The following is a 22,370-nucleotide window of genomic DNA, read 5'->3' as shown; positions in this document are numbered from 1 at the left end:
CTCCAGCATGGTATTTAGTGTTTGGATGACTCCAGCAGACATTGAAGGGTCAAATAAAAAGGCAAGGCACACTGTCGTTGCAAAACCCATCTGTAAGAAAGAAATAACAGAATTACTGTTAATGTACTGTATTTGATTTTCTTCTTGATTTTTCTCTACATGTTTTAGACTCCACTGAACTCAACAAACTGGGTTCAAACACATGTCACATGTGTGTGTGTGTGTGTGTGTGTGTGTGTGTGTGTGTGTGTGTGTGTGTGTGTGTGTGTGTGTGTGTGTGTGTGTGTGTGTGTGTGTGTGTGTGTGTGCGTGCGTGCGTGCGTGCGTGCGTGCGTGCGTGCGTGCGTGCGTACTGATAGGAACTGATAGCATAACACTCTCTCAATTCTTTGTGTATTGCATGAACCTGTAAACCATACTGTGTGAACTCTGAGTTTTAATAGAATGGAATGAGACTTGTACACTTGTGTCTGGTATCATGTGACAGGCATCACCTGTCTTACACAATTTACCTCAGTCTGACTGATATATTACTTAATCCGGAATTCACAACTCTCTGAGTTACAAATGAATACATTAACACTGATAATTTACTGTGTAATATTAATATACTATTAATATAATATAATAATATAAAATATACTTTCAAGTTATACAGAGGTGCACAAACTGTGGGTTGCGACTCATCATTTTGTCATCGAACTAACATGTTTATTGGGTTGTTGAATCAGCAACATTAGAATGGCGATGCGCAATCAAGATTAAGCTACCCTTGCACAGGCTTTTTGGTCCAAAGCTAAATACATTTTGGCAATCAATATTTAAAACATTTTCAGATGTATTAGAATAGAAGTGCCCATAGAACCCTCTGCCACTATTGCAGTGTTTGGAGTTATTTCCCAAGATCTATGTCTTAACCGGCAAAACAAGAATATGATAGCCTTTGCATCTCTTTTGGCTAGGCGGCTAATACTATTTAAATGGAAGGAAAAATTCCCACCAACCTTTAAATCTTGGGTTAATGATGTTCTACATCATTTGACATTGGAGAAGATTCGTTACTCCACAAGAGGGTACGCTTTAAAATGTGCGTTAAAATGTTACACCATTTGGCAACCTTTTTTAACATATATTGAGAGGATGAATGCGGCTGACATCAACAATCCTTAATAACTCATTACTACTGTAATTTTGTATTTATTTATTTATGTTATTGTTATTATTATTATTTATTTATTTTTGTTTGCATATTGTGTCCAATATTTAATACATTTCTTCTATTTTTGAATATGTATATTTGTATGTGCCTTTTATTTCAATGTATGGTACAAGATACTGGGGTTGTGGCTCTTTCAGAGCGGGAACTCTTGGGGGAGGGAGGGGTAAAAACTTTCAACAATATTTGTATGCTATTTTTGACTCATATGTGACTTATATGAAATGAATAAAGAAACTTTGATAAAAATAAAAAAAAGAATGGCGATGCCATTTTAATTAATAAAAACATGGCTGCTGTAAACAATGAATTATCATGAATAGCCTATGTGTTACGTTGAGTTGGCTGTCTGTCGACCAGCATAGTGATATCTTTGTATCATTGCTGAACATGTTTGTGCACCCTGATCACGTTCACCTTTTCATAAACACAGCAAACACGACAGCAGGCTCAGCCATGCAAGGGGCCTGCCTGCTCATGGAAACAGTTATGGCTTCTGTGTCTTACTCAAGGACACTATTACATGTCATGTGACTCGTGTCAGAAGGAGCCATGCAGGATCGATCAGAGAAACTTCCAATTCCCAGGTGAGGTGGTGACCTCTCTGCCTCCTGAGCCACTGCAGTAATCATGAACACCACTGCAAATCCTTAGGGAATTGCACACCTTAGAAAACAGAAGAGTAGTACGTGTGCCATAAGAGCGGACATTGGCTGGACTTGGAGGGATTTCGTAGCCCATCATTGGCTTTAGAACCAATCATGTACGGTCTGAGTTGGTCTGTATAGTGCAGCGCCTCATTCCTGAGCCGTCCCTGAGACCTCCACAGAGAATGTGGGAGAGAAGTAGAAGTCATTTAAAAAAAAGATCATCAATTTAATTAAAGTATAGTAATAATGTTCTTTTTGTCTCATTCAATTTTTATTTGTTTTCTGATCAAGCAAAAATACAGTATAATAATTTTCAAGTATACAAAATGTAACTTAAAACACGGACTCTCGCTCGCACGCACACACACACACACACACACACACACACACACACCCCCCCCTCCCCACCCCATCCTAGTCACAGAATAATCAACCCACAACACATCCATTACATCACCGGGTCAGTAAGTCTTTCAGGTCTGATATTAGGTCTGTCCACATTGAAATTGTGTCCTCTTGGGCCTGATTAATCCTTGCCGATGACAGTTCCAGATAGGCAATGTCTCTCGCGCGCGCGCGCACACACACACACACACACACACACACACACACACACATGCGCACCTGCTAAACCAGTTACATTAAGATTGTGTATTTCTAGCTTGTAGAACTTTATCACTTCCAACAGGAAGCCCAGCATTCTTTTTTTATCTTGAAAAATCTTGAAACTATTGAGAATTAATGAGTTTTCTCTCCAAAGAAAGGTAATGGATATAACCAACATTGAGAGCAGCCACTTGATGAAAAAGAATGCCACACAAATACTCATAGGCCTACTGTATATCAAGCAACCTGAGACAACATTGTTTTGGAAAGATATTCGTTTACACACTACAATACATGGTCAGAACGTATATAGTGCCAATGAATTGAAAAAGTAGTTTGCGTGTACAATACATTACAGTATGTAGTACAATTCCCCTGTGTTACCACTGTAACATGGCCCCATTATACGTTTCTGTCACAAAAGCAGGCCTATAGAAGCCACAATGTCCATGTTCTCAATAGCTGGTTCAATCTGTATGTACAGTATGTGCAGTGGGGGCAGAGAGGGATTAGGATAAAATGAAAAAAGGATGAAAGAAGAAAGATGGACATTGAATTAAGTGTGTATGACCAACAATATTATTCAAGCCTGCTGAACAGTATAGCCTATACAGTAAGTAGTCAATATAGCATTTTGACTACCATAGTGAACTGAGACTCTTAATTGCTGATGTGGAAGACATGGAAACTAGTTGCACATTGCTTTAAAATGGGGTGCATACTTAGTTTAGACTAGTTGGTTAGACATAAGGTTGGTGAGGGGTGCGTTAAAACGACCGGATTAAGGTTGGTGAGGGGTGCGTCAAGGGTTGGGAGAGGGTTAAGATTAGGTTTAGGTGTGCTGCCCCGAGGGAGGTTAGGGTTAGGGATTTAGGGTGAGGGTTTGAGATAGGTTGTAGGATATTTTGTCTTTTGGGTCTCGAGCCAAAACGTTTGGGAACCACTATGTTAGAGTGAAAGTGTGAGACGGAGACAGACAGACAGACAGACAGACAGACAGACAGACAGACAGACAGACAGACAGACAGACAGACAGACAGACAGAGAACATAACTGAATATCTTGACTTACAGTAACAGTGATGTCGAAGTCTTCCTGACCTTCATCCTCTGTCAGAGACAGGAGAGTGTAGCTCTGTTACATGTCCACCAATGGTAGAGAATTTCCTGTGGCATGACAATCGTAATGGACAAGAATTGAAGAGGAACATTTTATAGTGGCAAGCTACACATAAGCTTTTCTTATAACACAAAGCTAAACCAATGTGTTGATTATTAATAACAACAATAATAATAATAATAATAATAATAATAATAATAGCGTAGATTTATAAGTCGCTTTATGTAAAAGAAAAAGGAAGGTACCAACTTTATTAAGAAAAACAAAAAACATTAAGAGATAATGTTTAGATTAGAAATCAATAAAAAAAGTTATAAGCATGGGTAGGATTGCATTAACCTTTGAGCAAAGGAAAAGGAGACTGTGACACATTTTCAGACACAGTGAAAAAATCTCAGCCTCATTACTACATAGAGGGTATATGTGCATGCGTAAAGTGAATGGCAAAGTGAGTGGAAAAGTGAGTTTAACGTCGTTTAACGTAATCAAATAGGACTTTTGTGTTTGGATGTATGGGCTGTCAAGGCCAGAAAGTAGTTTTCTTTGCCACTCAGTAGGTGTTCCCGCATAACTTCCAGTTATGATGATGATGTCACATGCATACCCTCTATTACAGCCATTTATCAACAGTTCTAGCTGGTAAGCTTCCTCAAATAACTATGTCTAAAATCATTACATGCCTCCGTCCAGCCTGTAGTCCTGATGCTCAGTCTGAAGGTGATGGCTCCCTGGATCTGTAGTCCTTATGCTCAGTCTGAAGGTGATGGCTCCCTGGATCTGTAGTCCTGATGCTCAGTCTGAAGGTGATGGCTCCCTGGATCTGTAGTCCTGATGCTCAGTCTGAAGGTGATGGCTCCCTGGATCTGTAGTCCTGATGCTCAGTCTGAAGGTGAAGGCTCCCTGGATCTTAAAAAGCCCCACTTCATGGGTGACAAGCTGCTCCATGAAGGGCATCAGAGGGTCCTTTAATCCCCACAGGTAATGCCACCATCGGTGGGATGAAGGGGAACAGACGATTCATACTGTCGCCGCATCTACAAGTCCTTGTACTGAGCATACAGCCCACAGAGCAAACACACACTAACCCACACACCTCCTATGTAAGTTGAGTCCCAAGAGGGGTGGAGGAGGAGTCTCATTACAACTACCATTCCAAGATGAAAATACCTTGTTTTATAGCCTTTATGTGATGACATGACCAGTCCTCATGCAGAAGGCCAGGTTGTTGTATTATTATTATTATTATTATTAATATTATTATTATTATAATACCATAGTCATATTTACTGTACAGTATACTTGTCTTTTATTGTTGCACTTTTTGATACTAATGTTAATACTCTAATGTTATTCTCTATGCTTACCTGTATCTTGTATCTGGTTGTGTGACATGCTTTGTCTGTCTGTCTGTCTGTCTGTCTGTGACACATCACTCCTCTGATTCCAGAATGCTATCATGTCATGTCATGCAAAAGCACATATGGTGGCGGTTTTGCTTGCGTTCCTGTCCTGTGTGAAGAAACAAATTCAACGAGGAAGGCTGACTGAGAGGGACCTCACTGACTGCATGCAGGTGGGATGAGGATTTGACCTACTTATACTACCTTGCTTCTTTCTACCTTCTGTTTGGAGGCTCTGCACTCCTTACTCACTGATGCCATCTTGCACCTCAGTGCAACACTTTTCAGCTGAAAACACTGATTCGGGTGTCATACAATAAACTGAATTTGGGGCTCTGATGTTAGGGGGTAGGCAAAGTATCAAAGCACACTATCATAAAGTGCTCTGATATCAGTTAATTTACAAATGGTCAGAGTAGATAATCAACATTGCCATATGCCATTGTCATCTTTATGTCAGACAGGGCAAGAGACAGAGGTTATGTTTTCTCCCCTGTCTATGTGTCTGTCTGCCTGCCTGTGGGTGGGCCCTCATATGCACACGGCTGCCATCTTGCCAGCAAGGTGCTAACTAGGTCCCATAGACAGCCCATTCATCCAAACAGAAAAGTCCTATCTAAAATACACCTCTATTGAAGGTTTAACACGATAATGAACTGTGTAGGTGAAGTGAAAAGGATGAGACTTGTGTAGTCTCAGGCTGTCAAGGCCCTGCTCTGGATGGGTCAGTCATGACTCATGATACAGTATAGCTCCTTTCTGCCCTCCGGTGTGAGAGAGAGGAATGGATGGAGTCATGGAGAGAGTGAGAGGGACTGAGGAGAAAGGTTGTGTCACAGCGCAAGTCAAACAGATGAGTCATGCGATCACAGGTGTATATGATACTAAATCAATGGACAAAAGCAGTTAACAATGGACAGATCTTTATTCATGTTCTCTACCTCCAAACCAGGTTACATGATGACGGGGTAAATTTGTAGACCATGAGTTTGTGCAAATTAAGCCCACAGTCTGTGAAGTGAAAGGCAATGCACATGAGTGAGTTTACATGCCCTTAAAACTGTGCCCATTACAAATATGTCTTTACATACTGTATAATTACTGGCTATGATTCAATTTTGGCTGATTCAACTGGTAGGATTATTTTTCTCATGAACAGTTTTTCCATTGTTGTAGTTCAGATTCTTCATTAGATTGCAGCCAGGTTCAAGTCAAAAGCATCTTCTTCATGCCTGTAAAAACACAGATTAGACATTTTAAATATCCACCTTACTAATGACCATGTTCATCATATTCACATTTTTTGGATATTCATCATCACCGCCACCATTTTCATAATCATTATTATCATCACTGTCATCAGCCCTGTCATAAAAACACCCTTACTTCAAATCTCCACCATCCAGGAGTGTCCTATAGGTGGCGATCTCTGCCTCTAGTTTCATCTTCATGTTCAGCAGAGCCTCATAGTCTTGGGACTGCTGTGTAACATTGACACGCAGGTTCCCCAGCTCCTCCTCCAAGCGACGGATGATAGAGTTATACTTCTCTGTCTCCATGTTGTTACGCATCTCTGTGTTCTGTAAGGTGTCGTCTAAAGACCCTTTCTGTGGATGGAATATGAAGCATGCATATGGTTAAGGTACTGATATTATTCAAAGTTATCAGGTAATGTGATTAAAGAACAGAAACTGAATATTGCAGGAAATGTTATACTTATTATACTATTTACTCTGTCTTGGCAAAAGTGTTGACTGTGAGAGTCTTGGGTGAAAGTGAGCCATCATGGAATGATTGAGGATACGACCTTAAATTATCCACGACTTATTTTAATGAATGAAATATTATTTTTAACCAGCAGAGTATGTTAATACAATATAACTATAGCCGGTCTGCAGTGGTTGGAAGTTGTCTCCCTACTCTACCATTGGGAAATTTCGACCCTGGTGTCAGGTCAGGTGAAAAGATATGCTTACCAAGCTCTGTTGAGATGCAAGTTCAATCTCCAGCGTCTGGATCTGTCTGGATAAGTCAGTCATCTCCACTTGAGCCCCCTGCAGAGCCTCTGTGTTTTGTGAAACCTTTGCAACTACCTCTGAAGTCTTAGAGAAAGATGAGGAAAATACAGAGGCTTGTTATATAACAGTAGGCATAGCGTAGGTTACACTCACACAGTTAACCGTGCAATCTTTCCCAGTTAAATGTAACATTAATTAAAACTCAGTCCATCAGTGTGTTTTACTGGAACCTGCAAAACATACTTGTTCCAGGTTCTATCAGACTATTGGTTCAGTTGGGTGTTAAATCAAGTGAGGCTACTCAAGAATAAAGCTCAAGAATCAAGAATGTTTTTTTCGTCATTATTATGGATGGCTTATTTTCGAATTGGAAGAGGTCACCAATCTGCATTGGAGATGTATAGTAGACAATAAACAGACACATTTTCCTCAGGCACATTTCTTCCGGTACCTTCAAATTAGGCACTTTGTAAGTGAACATATCCCAGAATTTACAGTCAAACCCAAGAGCTATGTCAATGGCATAATTCTCTCACAAACTTTAAACATTTTGTTTGCTGTTTTGTTGCTGCTTTTGGGGTGTCGTGGACTTTGGTCATCTCAGAGATGCGTGGGCTGAGGAGCTGGGCAATATCAGATGAGCTGTATGAGGAGGGCCTGTCTAGCATTCAGAGCTTTCTCTCAATTCTAGATAGCGGCAGGTGAGTCAGTAGGATACGACAGCAGTGACAACACAGAAAATGTGTGGGGAGGAATCGACAACTAAATTGGGGAGAAAAGCTGTGTATGTGATTGGTTTGCCGATTTGCTCGTCTACATATGACGTACATTTTCCCTTCATTGGCAAATGGCAATGGTATTTAATGTTTGTGTTGCCACAAATTACGTCATATTTGGCAGACATTTGACCTAATGTCTGCTTTCATCCTTCCTTTTTTGTGCCCTATCTTTTCTGTATGTACTCTTGATCTTATTTTTCATTTATTGTTGTTGTGTACTATTTGACAAAAAAAATTGTAAAAAAAACAAAGTACACGTAGCAAAATGTTGGTGGGATGTGGTCACAAATTGTGCTCACATTTTAACGTAAATAATAAAATATAATAACAAATTTACAATATACAAATATAAAAGATGTACATAAAGAATGACTATATTATACCTGATTTTCATGCCAATGCTTGAGCTCGTCAGCATTCTTCAAGGCCATCTTCTCATAGTTAGTCCTCATTTCCTCCATGATCTGGGCGAGGTCTTGTCCCTTTGGTGCGTCCACATCCACCTGCACACCTGACCTAGAGATGTGACTCATCAGCTCCATCACCTCCTATATGGAAGTAAATAAATATATGTCATTATCTTCCATGTTAATGAATAGTATAGACCACTGAAGTCCTGGCGTCTTAGATCGCCTCATATAAGGACTGTGTTTGAAAAATAAACAAATCACCCCTGCGATTTTACTCATATGGCTATGAAGCGTCAACTGAAGGTGGAAATATACAAATATACCCAAAGAGTACCCACAATATATCACTAGAAAGACTAAAGACAACCCAAAGACTACATTTCCGGGCTGCTGCTGCTGGTTGTTGTCTTGACGTAGTGTTACGTATTTTAGTAGCGTCATTGATTTCAGACCCGGAAGTGTAGTTTTAAGACGTTTACGGCAGAATTAATTAAAATTCCTCCAGAAACAGCTACTGCATCAAAATATGAATGAATAACATAAACGCTGCAGAGCTGCCCCCATGACAGAAAGTCCTGGATGATTTGTTTATTTTTGGAAACACATGAGAGCTTATATGAGGCGATCTAACATTTCCCCCTTCAACACAAAGCAGGTAAAACCATAGCTCACATTCTCATGGTTCCTCTTGAGGTGGAGAAGCTCCTCCTTCACGGCCTCAATCTCACTCTCGATGTTCATCCTGCTCATGTTGGTGTCATCCACGACTCTCTTCAGCCCAGCGATGTCTGCCTCCACAGACTGGCGGATGGCCAGCTCATTCTCAAACCTGCAGGTTTACACACAGACACTACTTTAGATGCAACGTGTGTGTGTGTGTGTGTGTGTGTGTGTGTGTGTGTGTGTGCTTGTTAAAATAACTTCTCCATGGGTTGTCTCATCTATCTTTTGATGAAACATGGTTCAGATTCTCCAAAAGGTACTTTCACTGCGATATGATTGGGATTGTATTCTAGTGCACATCTGATATTCAAAATACATCTGATACCTAAGCTATAGCAGATTCCTTTAATTTGCTTTTTTATTTTTAAATCAAATTGTCCACACCAAATTCACATTAATGCACAGTCACTTGATTGCAGTCTTAACCTACTTGATTTTGAAGTCATCAGCGGCCAAACGTGCATTATCAATCTGGAGCACAAGACTAGCATTGTCCACAGTCGAATCAAAGACCTGGATGGGAGAAGAAAAAAAAGACTTAGGTCTTATTATGTTATTTAAGATGAATTATGTTATTTATGATAAATTAATGTTTTGTTTTATACACATATATAGCTGATTCCAGAGCAACATATACTTTTCTTTATAGTGTATAGGTTTCACAACTCTCTGAAAACGTGCATCACAGTTGTTTGAAGCACCATGTTCCCCGTGTGTCATAGAAACCATAGAGTCTGTTTACACAATGGGGACAAACATGTTTGAATCTATGGCAACCGTTACTGAAAAGAGGAACCCACAAACCGATGATGAACTGGAAAATATGACCTTTCCATGCCAAAACAGCTTAGTTTTAGTACTTTTTGGTAGAATGGGAATTCCCTAATAACTCCAAAGAGGCACTTCCCTCTTTTCATTTTTCTTCTCTCTGTATGCGTTTATGTAGGTGTGTACTGTGTGTACACTGCATAGTGTAATGCAGAGTTTCTTTGGAGTTGTGTATACTGTGTTGGTATTTTGTGTATTTGATGAATCCATGGCATCCTGTTGTGGAGAGTGGCGATGAAGGCTTTATGTGTCGGGATGTTACAAAGAGCAAAGTGACCATCGATGTGTCATCAAACCATACACATACAGCATTGAAGCTGGACTCTAGCAAAGAATGTGCCATTTGACCCTGCTGAGTGAGGCTGATTGTTATACAACCAACACACGACACATGCATCTGTGCGTGAACACACACACCCACGCACACGGGCACACACACACACACACACACACACACACACACACACACACACACACACACAGGCAGTGTGGGATTCTTTGTAAGTACTGCACATCTGGTTCTCATTGGATCCCTCCTACGCCATAGCATGCGTTTTATATTGACCACTCACTATTGGATTCATTCGGAAATGTTCTTGCGATGTTTGTAATAGTTGTGTGAAGGTTTATAGGGTCTTGTGTGGCTCTCACGTGATGATTCATTATTTCCTTATTTCTGATGAATCAGTAGAAGTCATGCTTGTGGCGTGAGAGAGAGTTTTATGGGGGGATGGGGGTTGTAAGAGGATAGCTACCACACCCTCCATTCTTGCTCGAAATCTGATAATCTACAAAAGCCAAGTTCCTCATAATACTGTATGTAGGGAGGGATACCCATCACACGTCCTGGAAAGGGCTGACTCATTTATAACTAACGGAATAAAACAAATATCATACAACGAACTGATTGTGCAATAGCTGTCACAAAAAAGGGATGATCATCACATGCATTCGCTGATCATTAAGTTCCTTGTTATGCCACCATTTGCAATCAAATACTGGTACTCAAAATCAGAATCTTTGCCTCCTTGTCTAACGTATTATTTAGCACCCATTTTGATCTATTCATCATAGTAACTCTGTCATCCTCCACCCACACTGACTCACAGATGCCTTTGTTTATCCACTTGTAATTACATGTCATCATCTACCAGCTACCCAGCTAATTTGACTTTAAACGTGTAAAAACTGACCCTTTGGGTTTCATGGAGCCACGAGGGCCCATTTGTTACTCGGTCTAGTACTTGCCTGCTGACGTAGGTCTTCGATGATGGGGGTGTATTTGCTGTAGTCTCTGGTCTCAGGTCCCCCCTTCTCCAGGGCCTCTCTGATCCTCATCTCCAGCTCCTTGTTGGCCTGCTCCAGGTTCCTCACCGTCTCCAGGTAGTTGGAGAGGCGGTCGTTCAGGTTCTGCATGGCGCCCTTCTCGTTGCCCATGATTCCGCTGTTGGCACCGCCACCGCCACCGGCCGACAGGGATGAAGCGGCACCCGCCATGCCTCCACCCATGCCTCCACCCATGCCCATTCCGCTGCTCACCTTGTAAGCGGACGAGGAGGAGATGGAGGGCGCTCCCGAACGCAGGCTGGAGAAGGAGGCGGTGGAGATGCGTGCGCCATGCCCACCGGCACCGCCATAGATGCTGGCAGCGCGGTGGGTGGGCATGGACCGGTTGAAGGAGATGTGCGCAGAGGGTGTCTGCATGGTGGACCTGGCGTAGCTCATGGTGGAGAGATGGAAGCACACTGGAGAACGGGAGGGATGAGGAACTCTGGGCTGGCTTAGAAAGTGGCGGTGGCAGAGTTTAGGGGGGAACTTATACTCGCCGCCCCCTTCCACCACCGCCCCCCCACCCCTAGCCTGTGTCCCTCAATCACAGCTGCTCTTCCTGGCCCGGCCCACTTCCACATACCTCCGTCCTCCGGGCCCTCCCTCCCTCATGCTTCCTCCCGCCCTCATCTCTCGTTCCTTCATTCACAGACACACATTCCCCATTTTGTCTACTGGTTTTTCTATTTTCTGCCGTGACTCCAGGAAAGTTTGTACTGTACAGTACACTTGCGCATGGACTTCGTATGTCAGATGAGCAATTTATTTTATGAATCTATACACGACCAGTTTATCTGCTGAAAGTTTATGCCAATTATGAAGAAAAAAGTCACACCCATGTGAAGTGAGGGGCGCTAATATATTAATTAAAGTCTAACTCATGTTGATTAGGTGATGTGATGGTGATGTAAAACAAACGGTGAAAAAACAAACATTAAATTCTCTTTATTGTTAATGGCATTTAATGTTTGTTAGGGATAAGATGACGTAAATGTTCCCTTGTCAATGTTCATTGTCAATGTTGTTTTTAAAACAAACATTGAATTAAAAACAAACATTAAACCTGTATATAGGAGGGGCTAGTGCTGTTAGGTATTTTTCTTTTGTAGATCTGATATTTTGGTGGATGACGGTTCTTGTGATCTATGACCCGGTGTCCCCTATGGTCTTGCCGAATTATGGATAATGAATTGCCCTGTGACTGACATTTGATGTCACGCTGTCCCACTGACTGTAAAATAGTACACTGCTCTCCTAGCTAGCGTTGGTAGATAAGAAGTGTTTTGTTTCCGTTTGCCATAATACCCAGCTTCTGTGTTTCTGCCCTTGAAGTTAGTATTCGCTCTAACAGACTGCAAACTGCACTCAATGACGTTATGCCCTGTCCCCCGGTTCCACTAACTGATATTGCATGTCCGGACTATCTCTGCCCCGTGAGATAGTTCCTGTATGCAATATTCGTGACGTCTTGCATTATCTGTCCATTTGTAAACAAATATGTTTTTTGACCTTGTTGTTCAACACATTTTCCGGTGTATTGATTACGGTATGCTATATTAACCATGTTCAATTTGGACATGGTCAGAGATCCTTGTGGAAACGCTGTCCGGATTGCATGCCTTCTTCTCTCCCAATACAATGGTGAATATGAATATATCTGATTGAACCCCCTCCTAGCTCTGCTTGTCTGAAATGGTCTTCCTTGTGTCTGTCAAATTCATTCTAAGGTATTTTGGTTAACTCCGTTATACTCTGACTTTTACTCATTATTGTCTAAAAGGTTTTTATAACCATTTCTGTAAAGTTACAAGCCTTCTGCTTCTATTCCAGTGAAGAGTATTTACTATTTTATTGTAATTAGATTACTTCCAAAAGTATTTATACAGTTCAGGTGTTCCGGAGCTCTAGCTCTCTGCTATCGAAGCTTTTCCTTATTTATCATAGTCTTTATTTGAATACAGTCCTTTCAAGTATAATGGTAGAAATATTCCCATCAAGTGCCCCTCACAAATAAAATGAGTCTGACTCAAGCAAATGAAAAATTATAATATGCAAGCGGTGTAGGACATAGACATGCAGTAGCCTACAATTCTATAAAGAATTGAAAGAAGAAACTGAAATGAAACTAGACGAAAAACAATGTAAATAGGAAAAACAGACTTGGAGGCATGCCATGCAGTACAATTCCTTTGGTTTGTCCATAAAAGGCATAATGCCTACTGCTTGTTACATGCCCTCTAAATGATGTGGTCTTCCACGCCCCAAAATAAACATCTCTGGACTGCTGCCCTGGTTACTCTTAACTGATACAGTCAGAAATTGCACATACTGTAACTGCAGTACACAGAATCCTTTCATTGAAAACAGAAAGAAACCGCATTTCCTCAGTAACCTGTTAAATTTGTCTCTGCAATAGTATAATACATAATGTGTTTTACGTTTCACAAAGTCACTATATGTAGCAGATCCTTCACTGGAGTGACCTGAATGATTGCTGACAGCCAAAGACACTTAATGTTTGTGTTGGGATAATGACGTAAAACTGGCCATTCATTATCAATGGCATTTAATGTTTGTGTTAGGACAAAGTTTGTGTTTACACGCATACTAAAAGCTGGACATAGGAGGAGGTAGCGCCCTTCAATGAACATGCTGAGCATATAAAGGGAAACACTCAGGTTTCAGACACATAGACGTCCATACAAGAGATGAAATGCATAAAGGACTCAGGTAAACTGATATCGCCATTTGACCTTAGATTAAGCAATACAATTGAAGCAGACAGACAGACAGACACAGACAGACAGACAGACAGACAGACATGTAGACAGACATGTAGACAGATAGATAGATACCTTTATTATCCCATTCAGTCACCCAGAGCCGGCACAGCAGTTAAAGGGAAACTTCACCCTTTTTGTGTTAGTGACGTTAGAAGATTTAGAACACTTTCCTGGGGGTCTTCATGTGTGTAATATGTGGTTTTAGATATCTTAGATTTTAGGAGTGAGCCCAGTGTCTCTGATGTCATCGACACTGGGCTCACTTACTTCCTGGACTACATGTTGTCTCAGTAAGACAGCCCTCCCCCTATCCACAAGGAGGAGCAGTGCACCAAAGCACATTGTCATTTTGCTTTTACTACTGCAATACAAGATTCATTTAGTGTTGTCATGTCAGTAAGCAAAGGTGGTGTCGTCGGCACAGTAACAGTTTGCTGTTTCTTTTACTTGCCAGCATGTCTCATAATGACATTAACCGGTTCAGTCGGTTCACATAAAATCAAACTGGCTTAAACTGGTACACCGGGCGAGCTAAACAGGAAATGGACAGAAGTCTGCGTGTGCATTTGGCAATTCAGTTTGAGCCCACATAATATGACAACATGCCGATATGACTGTAACATACTCCTACCCAACTCACGGTAAGATGCCCACGCATGTGTGTCGCTGGTCAGTGGACACAGACAGGGGAAAGGGAACACAGTTTGTCATTACTGCATCAGACAGTGTATAAGTATTATTGGGGTGTGCCTCCTGGTACTTCATTACGCTGTGAAGAAGTACATTATCTGACATACTAATATTGTATACTATAATAATTCCAATGCTGCTACGACACACAGTTGCTTTTATTGCAGCTCTCTGTAACTCTGAGCTTTGTATCTCAAACAATGCTGCTATCATGCTGACAGCGTGCAGCAACATTATAACTTAACTAAAGATGCCAGCCACTTAACTATATATTAATATACTTGGCTTTGAGTATATAATCATATCATCATCATATCATCATACTATAATTAACTCAATGTCTGAATGAATGAATGTCTGAAGTCAGAAACACTGCCGTAGCTCCTCACTCCCACTTTTCCTCACATCAAGTATTTTTCTCTCAGAAACCGTCAGAGCTACAGTCACAACACTTGGAGGAGAGGTTCATAATAATTATTAAAATTAATGTATTAAATAATTACATCAGTCGGCCTCATGGTGGTGCTATAACAGCCCACTTTACATTTCGCCTTAACCCTTGAACCATATAGGCCACGCCCATTTGCGTCAGGATAGATTTTCCGCCATTTAGAATTTTCTTCCAAACACACATTTTGCTCTTCCACCTACAGCTTTTGTGCAAATCTCACAAAAACCTGTACACATGATCTCTGGACCTATCCGATGAAAACGCCACAGCCAGAATTTTCATAGTTCCGTATCGTTAGGCTGTAATCAGCGTCCAAAGTTAGTGAACCCGCACTCTGTGTCATCTAGGCCGGGGTGTCAGCTCATGGAGGGAACTATAGGGTCAACCACAACGCAGGAGTAACCTCAAGTAAGACCTTTAAGGCTTTGTACATTTTGTATTGTATCAAAAATTGCATATACTTTCAAAAGTATCGTCAAATGACCATGTCAATCAAATTGGCTTAACCCATTCTGACCTGAGATCAGATTCATACGAAGGTTTCCACTGGACACACACTGGTCTGATGAACCCATTCTGACCTGAGATCAGATTCAAAAAATGTCAGTCGTTCTTCGAATTTTTCAAAAATAGCAGACCTACAAGCTCGTAGCGCGCCACTCGGTGGCGCGCTATGAGCTTGTAGATCTGCTATTTTTCAATAGCTAAAGCATGACATGATGCTAACACCAAAATGGGTTCCCGTTCAGAATGGGTTAAGCGAGGAGCGACTGGCGGGCGGGTGGGCAGACCACATGCTGTATGGGCATATACTGTATTGACGACATCAGGGATCTCCACATACTATATGGGCATAAAAGGGACAAGGATTGACAGATACAGATATTATATATCCGTGTAGCAAGTTTTTATACATTTTTGTTTTGTATACTGGAAACTATGTGCAGTGTAATTTACCTAGTATTATGTGCTTCTTGGTTAGAGTGGGTGACAATATTATCACACGAAAAGATGAAATTACCTATACCTAGGTTCCATACTGGAGGCCAATCTTTCCGGTGATGAAATGGCCACCAACGTAATCAAAAAAGTCAATCAAAGAACAAGATTCCTTTACAGGAATTTTCTCCTCACTGGTCAACAAAAACACCTTGAAGACCGTAACAGGAGCCCACGTACAAGGTTTCTTTGACTATGCATGCACCTCTTGGTACCACAGCACCTCAAAGCCCCTTAAAACAAGGCTCCAGACCTCCCAAAACAAACTGGTCAGGCTCCTACTTGGCCTCACCCCCCGAACCCACCTCACCCCTGCCCACTTTGACAGGCTGGGATGGCTTAGGGTTGACGACAGAGTACAGCATCTTGCAATGGGTCTGGTCCACAAGATTCGATACACCACCAAGATACCCATGTACCTGTCTAAATACTTCCTTAATGTAAACGAAGTCCACACCCACAACACCAGAGGGAGTGCAACAAACCATGTACAACCCAGATTCGGCACAAACAAGGGACTAAATTATTTTCGCTCCTATGCCACCAAAATGTGGAACGCCCTACCAACAGTCATTACCATGTGAATCCCTTGACTCCTTCAAAACCACTCTCAAAGGGCACCTACGGACGGCTGCAATTCGAAACTGGCCCCTGTAAAATCTGAATCCCCCCCCCCCCTTTTCCCCTCACTGTATATGTTTCTTTTCCCTTTGTGCTTCCTTTATGATGAATTCCTGTTCTGTTCTTTAACTATATACAGTAGAAGTGTCTGTTTGTACGTCTCTAAATGTTTCGATGAATTGAACAAGGTGGACCCTGTTGTAAACAAGTGAAATGCTTAATTGGGTCGTCCACTCACAGTTAACAGTCATGGTGAGAGCCTTCAGTCGCAGCACAATGCAGCTGAAGAGTCTGCCGAGTACAATATCAACCTGGGCCCCAGAAGGGAACAGAAAACAAGTGAACCACCCAGAGGGAGTTAGAAAAGCCTCTAACACCCTCCTGAGCTCTCATAGAACTTGGCTCTATTCATCTTGCTTCCTACTTTACCTTTATGCTTGATCAAGTTTCAATACGTTCTCACACTTGCACCTAGCTCTGGTCCATAGCTCTAATGCCTTCATTAGAGATATGCTACTCTTCCCTTCCTGCGCTCGCATGAAATGCAGACCAGCCTCTCGGCTGTAGCGAAAATATAAAGAACGTTTTTGCTACTTTTGCCAAGGCGGCTTGTGTTATTAGAAAGCCTACTTTCCTTAGTGGACGCACTCTGAGCCCCCCACCACATGTATAAAATGCACTTTTTTAGCCAGAAAGGGATTTTTTTTCCACCGGAGGAAAAATACTTTTAGTTACTCCACTGCGCCCTCTATCGAAAAATCATAGGTCTGCATTTCATGCGAGCACAGGAAGAGAAGAGTAACATAGCGAAGGCCTTAGACTAGAGCTATGGACCATGAAGAGCTAACTTACACCATTTCCATTTCAGCTCTTCACTGTGTAGTTCTAATCTAAAGCAGTTTGTGTGGGTGTTTTGTTTTCTGTTGTTGCTATTTACTGAGAAGCAAACCCATGAGATCAAACAGGATCTTCTGTAGCAAAGATATTGCCAAGGAAACACCCATAATTCTGGCTTCTGAATTAGAAAATGGGTCAATTGGACTACAAAGAAGAAATTGTTAAGAATGGGATCAACGTGACTCATCTGTCATCATGACAGAGCTCTACTTCCACCCGTCTTGATTAGTTTAAATGAGCAGCGTGTGTGTTTAATAAAGGGGACGAGGTAAACTCAATGTTCCCATAGAAAGGAGGTGACATTCACTGCAGACGTACATTTTTCCCTTTTCTACTTTATATTTGTTGATGTTATTGTGAGAATTAAGGACCTCTTTAGTGCTATACTTTTAGCCTAAATATCTGACTGTACCTGATGCTGTTTACAATTCTGACTAATAAAGTATTCAATCAATCAATAAGCTACATTAGAACATGCATAAGAGAATACATGAAAGCAAAATATATAATTGTCACATGACATTTGTTTAAAACAAACACAAACGCGCGCGCACACACACACACACACACACACACACACACACACACACACACACACACACACACACACACACACACACGCTCACACACACACACACACACACACACACAGTTGAAAACATTAAAAATACTGTGATGAAAATACTGTGATGAGGTTTACCTGCTTTGAACTGAATTTACCTACTGTAGTCACACAGTAAATAAAGCTTTCCCTATTGGGAAAGCAATGAAATGTGACTAAACCAACGTCCTCAGATAAGGGAGGGCAGGAGAAATGGGGATAAACAGAAGGAAATGGAGTACGTGAGTCATAGGCTAACAATAAGCAGCATGCAGGAGGTTTCTGCTCATGCACTTCACAGATCCTGGACAACAGTCAGAAAACTAACTCTCAGCTTGACTTGATTGTATAAAATGTGGACTTACATGACTGCTTGCTTTCCATTCAGTCATCTTCAGGGAGGAGGACGACCACACATGCACGCACGCACGCACGCACACACACACACAGATAAACACAGACACATGGCTATGATTTTAGCAAATCTGATTTGAACCACATTCCTTCTGCACTCACATTGGCAGCTACAAAGCTACAGGCTAGAATCCTAGTTGATTTGCCTTCAGCTTCACCCACAAAGCTTCTCCCCTTTTCACTTCTCTCTTCACACAATTCCTGTTTGGAAAAGGGGAAAACTAATTATTTGCGTCACGCAGTTACAACTTCCATGTTCTTTTTAACTCTGGGCTTTATATATTTTTTGCTTTGTCTGACACATGTTGATCAGCACTTCAACAATGACCCAGTGACATGCTACGTTGCTAATTGTAATTGTAATTTGTATTTTCTTAGCTGCCAGTGTGAATGGCAGCATTAGCCCAATCTGGGAATCCATCTGCGCCTTTTCCTTTACAGTCTGTCTTGAGAGATTGATTGATTGATTGATTGAAATTTGTATTTCACAGTATGCAGATGGGTACATTTCAAACAAAATGACACACCATGATTAAGCTTTACATTTGTTTACAACACGGCCCACTATTTTCAATTCATCAGAACATTTAGAGACGTACAAATAAAAACTCATATCATCATAGAAAGGAAAAACGGAAAAAAACAAGTAGGCCTACAGTATGGCAGAAAAGGGGTGTGTGTGTGTGTGTGTGTGTGTGTGGGGGGGGGGGGGGGACGACTCAGACTTTATTTATGGGGGCCAGTTTCGAATTGACAACATAGGTGTCTTAATGGCTGTTGGTAGGGCGTTCCACATTTTGGAGGCTAAACTGATCTAACTGATCTAACCAGAATGACACATGATGGGAATCATAGGATGAGGGGATCATAATAGTGGGCTAGCCAAAGAGTACCACTTAAACTGCTCCACTAGAAATAACTATAACCTAAACACATACAACACTATAAGATTGATTAACTTTTGTCTAAAACCTAATAACAAAATTAACTAAATAAACGCCTGCCCCTCATGGTGGAGGGACAGATTTGGTTCCCCTTTCTTTGGCGAGCCAATCATCTCCAGCAGCTTCCCAACGGGAAAAGAAAACTGAATTAACTTAAATGCAAATTCAAACAATAATGTGTGGTTTGTGTTTGTGGATTTGGATTTGGAACAACAGCAGAAGACAACCAAACACAAGTCACCAGCCACTATCATCTCCACCCTCTGCCAACAACTCACCAATCTCCAACCACGCTGACCACTCACCACACCAACCACTGGGGGTATTTAAACACAAGTTTAAAAAATGGCGGCGTGCATAGTTTTCAGTAACCCTCCCTCCGTCCCTTTTCTCTTCTACCTCTATCTTCTCTGGAGGTTCCAAAGGGGGTTTCTACACACTTCACACAGGCTCTCGCCTTGACCCCTAAGCCAAAGTATTTGGGTCCACAACCCCTCGAACCCCCTTAATCTCACTGCCGACCACGTCCCGTGCTCTTGACCATCTAAACTGCATGCTACACGGCACACACTTGTGTGTAGTGATGTCCTTAGATGATCTCGCCGGCGCCCCACACGTCATTCGTGCCCCTGACCACCAAAGCCGATGACCTTAGGCTTAGATGATCACGCAGGCACCTTTAATGGCATCCCCTGCCCCCTGGCCATGTAAGCCGCACACTACACGCTTGAGTGTAGTGATGACCTTAGACGACCATGCTGGCTCCCCTATATTATGTCTTCCCGTGCCGTGGCCATTTATGCCGCACGTTCCATGCTTCGCATGTGACACCCATAAACGTCCATACTCCATGACACTTTTATTCAATAAAAAAACCCTAAACGTATTTTTGTCTGATTACCAGTTACCATACAGTATAATGCTGTCTCAATGTGTGGCTGCTGGGGTGCATAGCCACCACATGGACCTTACTGAGGTCCAATCTTTATACGCCCAAAGTGAGAACTGTGTCCTTATCAGGGAGTCTGACTCATTCTTAGTGGGGGTGCCTTACGCCAGGGCTGTACATTATCACCTATCCCGTTCGGCATATTCATGGACAGGATATTGAGATATGGAGTACTGGGATGAGGATCAGAATCTCTCAATCTGAGGCCATGCTTCTCAGCAGGCAATCAGTGGACTGCCCACTTCAGGTAGGGAATGAGACCATACCCAAAGAGTTCAAGTAGGCTATCTCTGGGTCTTGTTCACAAGTGAGGGTGGAGCAGGAGATCATCCAGATAATTGGAGAAAGAGTGGTACTGCGCTTGCTGTGCCACACAAAAGAGAGCTGAGCCTGAGCCAAAAGGCAAAGCTCTATCTACCGGTCGATTTTCGTTCCTATGGTCATGAAATGTGGGTCATGACTGAAAGAACAGGATCATGAATACCTGTGGCTGAAATTTGTTTTCTCCCTTAGGGATAGGGTAATAAGATCATCCGGGAAGGTCTTGGAGTAGCCTCATCTGCTGCTTTACATGGAAAGGAGCCAGTTCAGGTGGTTCTAATATAGATGGCTCCTGGGAGTCTCATCCCTATGAGGTTTTCCACGCAAGTCCTGCCTTGTGGCAGACCAAGGATCAGATGGGGGGATTACCTGTATATTGCCATGCGGGACCCTCGAACACCTTATGACCCGATGAACAGATTCTGGATAAGCCTTACAGATGAAATACTATAAAAAATAACTCAATCTTAACTTAGCTCTGTTTTCTCCTACAGCTACTAGTTTTATTTCATGTGGGGAGTGGCCCTGCACTGTGACAATGACAACTGGGTGTCTGTGGGTGCTCACTTCTGCCATTGCAGTCTGCATTTGTCTCTTACCCATCTAATTTGTCCATGTTTAATGTGTGATCGAGTTCTGGTTTGCAGACTGCTAATGAAAACTGGTTTACATACTGTAGATGCAATAGTTTCTCTAGATTCATGGATCTTCTTCTAAGAGAAGGCTCTACAACACAATTACTGTACAAAAGGATTATCAAAACGTTTGTTAGAAAATATATTGCCTCTTATTTATCTGTATTTAAGTCTTGTCAAATCTTGTCAATTCTCATTAGTCGACTGCTAATAGATACAGCATTTAGCGCTTCATGCTGATATGCTGTGTCCTCCGAGCTAGGGTTGGCTATTAACATTATTGTTAGCCCTATTGGGAAACACTGAAAGTGAAAACAGATATGCACAGAGCTTGTCCAGAATCATGCATGGTGGATGGTCACTGCCATACAGACAACTCTTTTTTTTTTCAAGACAGGAAAGAGGGAGAGAGAGAAGGGGAGAGACATGCAGCAAACTAGCAAAGGTCGTCATGAACGGATTGCTATGTTGCACAAATCTTTCATTACGTCCCAGTGCTCTTCCAGAACTGCAGGACTGTAGTCTTCAAATATGTCGATCGAACTGTCTTTATTTCAACCGTAGGTCGCAGATTAGGCTACTATGAAAACCTGCTAAACCTGTCCGTCTGTCAGCTCACGCCACCATATATGGCCGTCAAACCCTGGATAGCCATACATGGAGAAGGCTGGAGTATCACCTAGATCTGCATATATGGAGCCGGCCAGCAAATCTACATCTGACTTCAATCCTCAAACCCTTAGGGCTCCATTTTTGTTTGAGCATTCTAAATACACTATTTGGGGATTTAGCAGTGGGGAAGGGGTGTTCCCCCACTAAAGTTGGTATTTTGGTTACCTGTCTAAATCCCTAAAACACCTCCGTTACCCGTTACATTATGCATAGGTGTGTTTTGGGCGTTGCCTTTAAGAGATCCCTTATCCGTTGCCCGTTATGCCCAGTGCTATATTGCTTTACAGCCTTATGGTCTATGGCCCATGGAAGAGT

At 41.9% G+C, this 22,370-nt stretch overlaps 1 protein-coding gene across 1 annotated transcript; it reads right to left on the bottom strand.

The window, feature by feature from the left end:
• Positions 1 to 5,897: 5,897 nt before the first annotated feature.
• Positions 5,898 to 11,558, bottom strand: LOC308328459 (keratin, type I cytoskeletal 18-like). The gene is made up of 7 exons (XM_080782290.1): positions 10,998 to 11,558; positions 9,352 to 9,434; positions 8,871 to 9,027; positions 8,172 to 8,336; positions 6,968 to 7,093; positions 6,378 to 6,598; positions 5,898 to 6,223 (listed from the first exon to the last, which is right to left on the bottom strand). The coding sequence occupies exons 1-7, from the start codon at positions 11,472 to 11,474 to the stop codon at positions 6,181 to 6,183; spliced, it is 1,272 nt and encodes a 423-aa protein (XP_080638416.1). The 5' UTR covers positions 11,475 to 11,558; the 3' UTR covers positions 5,898 to 6,180.
• Positions 11,559 to 22,370: the final 10,812 nt, after the last annotated feature.

Source organism: Protomyctophum bolini, assembly GCF_963924005.1.
Source record: "Protomyctophum bolini genome assembly, chromosome: 2".
Lineage (NCBI taxonomy): Eukaryota > Metazoa > Chordata > Actinopteri > Myctophiformes > Myctophidae > Protomyctophum > Protomyctophum bolini.
The sequence above is the reverse complement of the archived record's forward strand: the minus strand, read 5'-3'. Positions and strand labels throughout refer to the sequence as shown.

Excerpts from the sequence above, each read along its gene's own strand:
- LOC308328459 (XM_080782290.1), bottom strand. The coding sequence starts at position 11,474 with ATGAGCTACGCCAGGTCCACCATGCAGACACCCTCTGCGCACATCTCC. Across the intron at positions 9,028-9,351 it reads GCTGATGACTTCAAAATCAA|GTTTGAGAATGAGCTGGCCA; the intron begins GTAGGTTAAGAC and ends GTAAACCTGCAG. Across the intron at positions 8,337-8,870 it reads TCAAGAGGAACCATGAGAAT|GAGGTGATGGAGCTGATGAG; the intron begins GTGAGCTATGGT and ends ACTTCCATATAG.